A 6,337-nucleotide genomic window follows, 5' to 3' on the forward strand; every position below is an offset into this window, starting at 1 on the left:
TGAGAAGAGAACAGAAATGCCTTCAGTTTGTCTCCTGGCAGGCCAAGGCCAGATTGTGGGCATCAGATGTGCACATGGCCGCAGAGGAGGAAAGGGGAGAGGTTAGGTGGACAGGCTGAGAGCTGGGAAATCAAAGGGGATCAAGTTCTGGGGTGTTCTTACCTTTTTGATCATTTCAGGCCTTTTATCTTCTGCTTTTTGCACACAATTTGTCCTTCCTTACTACCATACAAATGTGACATCAAAATAGCCTATGATGTTGGTACAGAATTGTTCCAAGAGCACAGGCCCTGGAGACAAATGTAAAGGCACGAAAACAGTAACTCGAGACACCTACTGTCTATCGCAAACACTTACAAATGAAGAACCAAAACTTTGGGGGGAAGTTCAAATTGGGGAAAATAAGGCAGTTGCTTAGGACTAAAATCAGCCTTCTCAGTTGTTAGGCGTCAGTGCATTTGTACCTACTTTCCTGGAAAACATAAGATGAACAATATCATCTAAGTACCAAGTATTACCTGGCTCCTTGGGGATTCCTTCCTTAAATTAAGGTTGCACCAAAAAAAAAAAAAAAAAAAAAAAAAAAAAAGAGGGTTCCAATTTTTGCTTCTTTTGATTTCTAATATTTCTACTCCTATAAGCAGTTTTTAGGTTTCGGTATTTAGAAATGGCATCTGTGCCCTTTTGATGTCACTTGGCTCCTAAACTTTAGCTTCTGTTGCAAAGTGAACAATAAAGTCAAGCCTTGCTCGGGTGCTTTACAAGCACTTCACGTGCACTATTGTGTTTCATCCTCCCAACAATCATTATGAGCCCATTTTACAGATGGGGAAATCGAGGTCCAGGGGCTGAGGAGCTTCAGCGAACTCATGGGGCCGTGAGCATGACTCAGAATTGGAAACTGGCTTTTTGGCTCCAGAGTTAAGACCCAGCCAATCAATGAGTTTCGTTGCTTAATGTCTGCTAAGGGCCTCCATGAGTTACACTTTGAACCAGTCAGAGGGTCTACCGATTCTGGCCCAATCACTTTTTCTTTAGAAAGTGGACCTTTTCCCGCTGGTATGTACAGAGCAGGACGGTCTCACCATACCTACTGTTTAAGAGGATTCAGGTCTTGGAGTCTCTCTGATGGGTTCGAGAGTGATGGACTCAGCCCAGATACCAAGAGAGCAGTCAAGATGCTGAGCAGCGTGGTGACTACTCTGCGCTTACAGTACCACACAGATGTTTCCAATTTCACATAATCAGATCATATATTTGAAGCGACTAACAATCACGACCTTCTTTAATAACTGAGAGGCTTGGCGCTGGCTGGGCATTAAGGCCATTTTCCTCAAGGATTTGTGAGGACCCCTGACAGGTATCATAAGGGGGACAGGCACACAGATTCCTGCATCGGAGCCTCTCAGTTAAACCAAAAAAGCAGAGATGATTCATCCAGCCCTGGACCCCATCAGACAGCAGAGACCATCTTGCGATCCATCCCTCCACTCAGGCCTAGAAACAAAGAGAGGCAACTTGAAAAAACATCCACAGACAATTTCCCCAAACGTTTGATTGTATAAATAATTTATTTCTGTTCACAGGATCATATATGCATATAAAAGGGAACGGGAACCCAAAGAGGAAGATGATCAGGACAGAGAATTACAGCAGTAGAAACGGAAACAAACCAGGAGACATAGTCCCAACACCATGACAGAGATTTTGTGAAGAGAATCGTTCGGAAACAAAACTGGCCTCCCTGTGTCTATGAGAAAACATTTCAAAAGCTCGTGTGGGGAGGCCAACTTCCTCTATATGTGGAGCCCATTCATTCTCCCAAGAGCAGGAGGCATAATAAATCAGCGGCTGCGTTGGAGGGGACTCTCCGGGTGACCGCTCCAAGGTGATTTAGCCTGTGTTTCCTCCATTTGGTCAGAGACGAAATGGGCTACTATTTGGGCAAACACTACAGAAATCAACTGAGACTCAACTATTGGTTGCTACACCACAGAGCTCTACTGCACAATTACTAACAGTTGACTGCACCCTTAAGTACTGATAATGCAAAAAACAAAGTCATTTCGCATCATTGGTAAAGCATGAGAGGATCTAACAGTGATCTTGAACCAAAGTATTGTCAGCACGAGAAGGTTACAGTATTTGGCATCTGCAATGTCACAAAATAAATATATTATTCTCTCAATAGTGTGGAACTACCAAAATGTCAAAGTGCTTAAGAAATTGTTGCATGTGAAGAAAATAAAGAAAGATGGATTTTTTTTTTAATAATTCTATACAGAATCTTCAGATGATGGGACCAGCCCATTTAGAAATCAGTGACTATGCTGTCGATATGTAAACTGAAATCTTGCAGGCTTTTCAACACTGCTCAGCTATATTTTCTCTATTGAGTTTCTACAAAAAGACCAGCATTGGAGGGGTACCAAATACACGGACAAAAGAGAAAAGGAAGATGGCCTGCTAGGTTTCTTCTTTTAAAATATTTCATAGGAGAATTGGGTTTCAAGCAGGAAGCCGGGACTTCTACCTCTGGTTCTTAAATTAACTTTCTGAGTGCAGTGGAAAATAGGCATGGATTTATAACTTGAATACCTCACATGCTCACACACATGATCACACTCAATATCTAACGGCCTCCTTCGCAAAGAAATTTATCATAGTGGGGGGAAAAAAACATAATTCCACCTGTAAACACGGATTCAAAGAGGAAATCAAAATCACACAGGAAGCGTTAAGTTTCTTGTTTGATACTGTGTTTCAGGGTAAATGACAGTTTCTGCACACCAAGACCCAGTCCTGATTATAAAGGATTTTTTAAATTACATTATTAAAAATAGGTATGTCTTCTTCTTTCACTTTATCTGTTTCCAAAGCCTCTTTCAAGTAAACGTGAGGAGCCTGAGGACAGGTGACCATTACGTCACAGGCTTTCCTTTATCTCAAGCACTCACTGTGTCTGCATTTGCTCTGCAACCAGTTTCCACAAGAAGGAATTAGGAAGGCCCTCCTTGTGCTTTTCCCTCGCCTTTAAATCCATGCCATGAGGTCGGCTTTTGCAACAAGGTGGGCTTTTATTTGTTGGTGCATGACATCAAATACTCTAGCGAGACATTTGTAATGAAAATACTGAAACCAGATAGGCCACAATGAACCAATTAGAAATCTGAACATGTCACCACTTGCAGTGTAAAGGGATCTAAAAGGGCAAAGCAAAGTCTTTTTTTCCTAAACTGAGTTATTTCTAAGGTGAGTATTCATTCGTAGCAGATTTAAAAAAAAAAAAAAAAGATGTCTGAAAACCATAACCCATCATCAAGCGGTTAGGATGACAAGAGACACCCCTTGCCAAAACCCGCCTGTCATTCAGCACACATCTGCAGCTGGTGTGCTCACACAGGCCAAACAGTAGGCTAAGAGAATTTAAGATTCCACACATATGGGGCTAGAAATGTATGCCGATTACACAGTGCAGAGGGAGGTCCCTGCATCTACACACACACCGCATCCAGCATTGATGTCGAGAGCCTTACCCTTTAAACACCTTTAACTATTCTGCAAACGGAAAATGCATCAATGGCCACCACCTCCAACAGTTTTTTGTTTTTGTTTTGTTTTTTTCTAATTTTTTTTTTATTGGTCTCTTTGTGTGATAATGACCTACACATGGACAGAGTCCAAACCATCTGGAAGATGTCTGATTCCAGGCTGAAAAGCAGTTCTCAACATAACTGGTCTTCTGAAGCTACCACAAAGCACCAGGAAAGGGGCATTCTTCGCGGGCATTCCCCAGAGGAGGCCAGCGCAGCGCCCCGTGCCTTCCGGCTGCCCTACTGTTCCAGGCAGTCCTCTGATGGCCCAAACCAGCACCTCGTTTGGGCCCAGGGCAGGACAGATGAATCTTCACAGGGGCCTGCCCTGTGACATAAAATTGTCCAGCTTTCACAGCTCAAGGAGAGGCTGTCCCCCCAGCACCTCCCACTGCCACCATGCCCCCAGACGGGTACTCCCGGGGTTCTGGGAACCGCATACCTCAGGAAATTCACAGGTGCGATCCCCAGTGAGGGCAGGGAAGCCTGAACTTCTGGCCCTGATGGAGTAGGAAGAAATCGCTTTTGTCTCTGACATCTGAGCCTTCCAACCTGGGCCAGGAGGGCATACGGCGGGACCTGCACGTCCACTCTCCAGTGGGGCCCCCAACCCTTCAGCAGCTCTGGCGTTCAGACAAAAGGTCCCCTGAGCTAGGGGTGACGGCAGGTCGAGCTCAGGTTGGCAAGTCTGCCTACATACCCAGGTCGAGTCACTAGTCCTGCATTCCGCTTTAAAAAGTCGAAGCGTCGCTTTGGTTCGCTGTCTTTGTTCGCGGGCGCGGGTTCTCGATCGGCCATCCAGCCTTTCATTCATTCATTCCTGACTCGCTCGCTCGTCCCCCACCGACTCGGAACGCTGCCGCGCGCATTACCGCTTCTTCTTCTGCTTGAGGGACTTCCTGCGTTTCAGGATCATCTCATAGAGCTTGTCCATGCCCTCGGTGAGGCCCTCGCCGATGATGGCGCACGCCGGCTGGACGTGGTAGGTGGTGGCCGGGATGAGCTCGTGCAGCGCCAGCTGCTTCTCGATCTCGGCCACGGGCAGCGACTTGGGCAGGTCCTGCTTGTTGGCGATGACGAGCAGCGGCGTGCCCTGGTTCTCGGCGAACTTGGTCACCTTGTGCAGCTCCGTCTTGGCCTCCTCCAGCCGGTCCACGTCCACCGAGTCCACCACGTAGATGATGCCGTCCGTGCAGCGGCTGTAGGACTTCCACAGCGGCCGCAGCTTCTCCTGGCCGCCCACGTCCCAGAAGTGGCAGCTGATGCCCTTGGCCGTGCCGTTGCTCAGCTTGATCTTCTCCGTGTTGAAGCCGATGGTGGGCACCGTGTTCACGAACTCGTTGAACTTGAGCCGGTAGAGCACCGTGGTCTTGCCGGCCGAGTCCAAACCCAGCATGACGATGTGCAGGGACTGGAAGGCCGAGATGTTGGAAGAGATGTTGCCCATGGCTCCTCGCTGCGGCGCCGGCCACTGCGGCTGCGGCGGGAGGGCGCCGCCCCCCGAGCAGTTACGGGCCCGACGCGGCTGGGCGCACCTGGGCCCCGCCTGCCGCCCTCGGCCGCCGGCACCGGCCGAGCCTCGGCGTCCCCGGGGCGCACGGCTCGGCGCGCTCAGACGCCGCGGCCCCCGCGCCCGCGCCGGCCAGGCATCGCTTCTCTCGGCGGGCTTTTGTCTCCCGTGAAGCCGCCTCCGCTGCCGCGGCGCGAGATGCTCGCGCCCGGCGCCCTCCCCCGGCCCCGGCTCGCTCTGCGCCTTTTCGGGCCGCGCCCCCGCGCTCCCGCCGCTGCCCGGGCTCTCCGCGGCTGACGGCTTGGGGCTCCGGGTGCCAGGCCCTCGCCTCTGCCTGGGCGGTGCCGCCGCGGGGCTGCTCCCGCTCCCGGGGTGCGCCTCGGAGGCGCAGGCGGGGCGTGGGCTTCCCCGGCTGTTGCTGCCGGCGCGGCCGCCTCGCTGTCCCTGCCGTCCCCTCGCCGCCGCCGCCGCCGCCAGCCTGCACCGGCGGGAGGGCGCCCGGCTCCGCCCCTCGCGGGCCCCGCCCCGCCCCGATGGCCCCGCCCCTCCCGCGGCCCTGGGTGGGGCGTGGACCTCCCCTCGCGGCCGGCCGCTTTCGCGCCCTTCGGAGCTTTCGAAATCGCCGCCGGCGTCCCCTCCCGCGCAGCGCCCAGACAATGGGCCCCGGAGCAGGCTCTTCCTCCTCGGCCCACTGACGCATCTTGTAAAAATAGCTCCCGGCTCCCGGAACTCCCCGCCCCCCCCCGATCCCAGGCCAGCGGGACTGCAACCATGGGCGGTGCAGCCGGCCTCGGGGAGCGGGTCCGGGGGTCTAGGCTCCGTGGGCTTTGGCGCGGCTCGGAGTCCAGGGCAAGGCGGGCCGGGGCAGCTCTGCCCGAGGGGCTGGGGAGCGTCCGGGGCGGGAGTGAGAGTGCCCCGCCGGAGATAGAGGGCGGTGGGTCAGGTTCCCCGACCCCCAAGAGAGGGGAAAGGAGGGCGCTGTCCGCAGTGAGCCAGCCCGGGCGCGTTTCCACTCTCGCGCCCTGTGCGGTGCCCAGGACCCTGGCCCTTCGCGATGCCCTGGCTCGCTTCCCTGCCAGAGCTCCAAGGGGCTCCACCGGGCCACCGCCGCACTTAGGGCGCAGGCCTGTGCCCGGGTGCCCCGGAGGCCTAGCTTTTCCTGCCTGGTGGCAGCGATGCACACATCCAAACCTCGGCTTAAGGAGACCCTGTTTGCCCCAGATAGCTCCGACGA

The 6,337-nt window shown here is 53.0% G+C and overlaps 1 protein-coding gene across 1 annotated transcript; it reads right to left on the bottom strand.

Annotated features, from left to right (window-relative positions):
• Nucleotides 1-1,569: 1,569 nt before the first annotated feature.
• On the bottom strand, nt 1,570-5,811 carry ARL4C (ARF like GTPase 4C). The gene has a single exon (XM_079924627.1). The coding sequence runs from the start codon at nt 5,038-5,040 to the stop codon at nt 4,462-4,464; it is 579 nt and encodes a 192-aa protein (XP_079780753.1). The 5' UTR covers nt 5,041-5,811; the 3' UTR covers nt 1,570-4,461.
• Nucleotides 5,812-6,337: the final 526 nt, after the last annotated feature.

This window comes from Stenella coeruleoalba (genome assembly GCF_951394435.1).
Source record: "Stenella coeruleoalba genome assembly, chromosome: 6".
Taxonomy (NCBI): domain Eukaryota; kingdom Metazoa; phylum Chordata; class Mammalia; order Artiodactyla; family Delphinidae; genus Stenella; species Stenella coeruleoalba.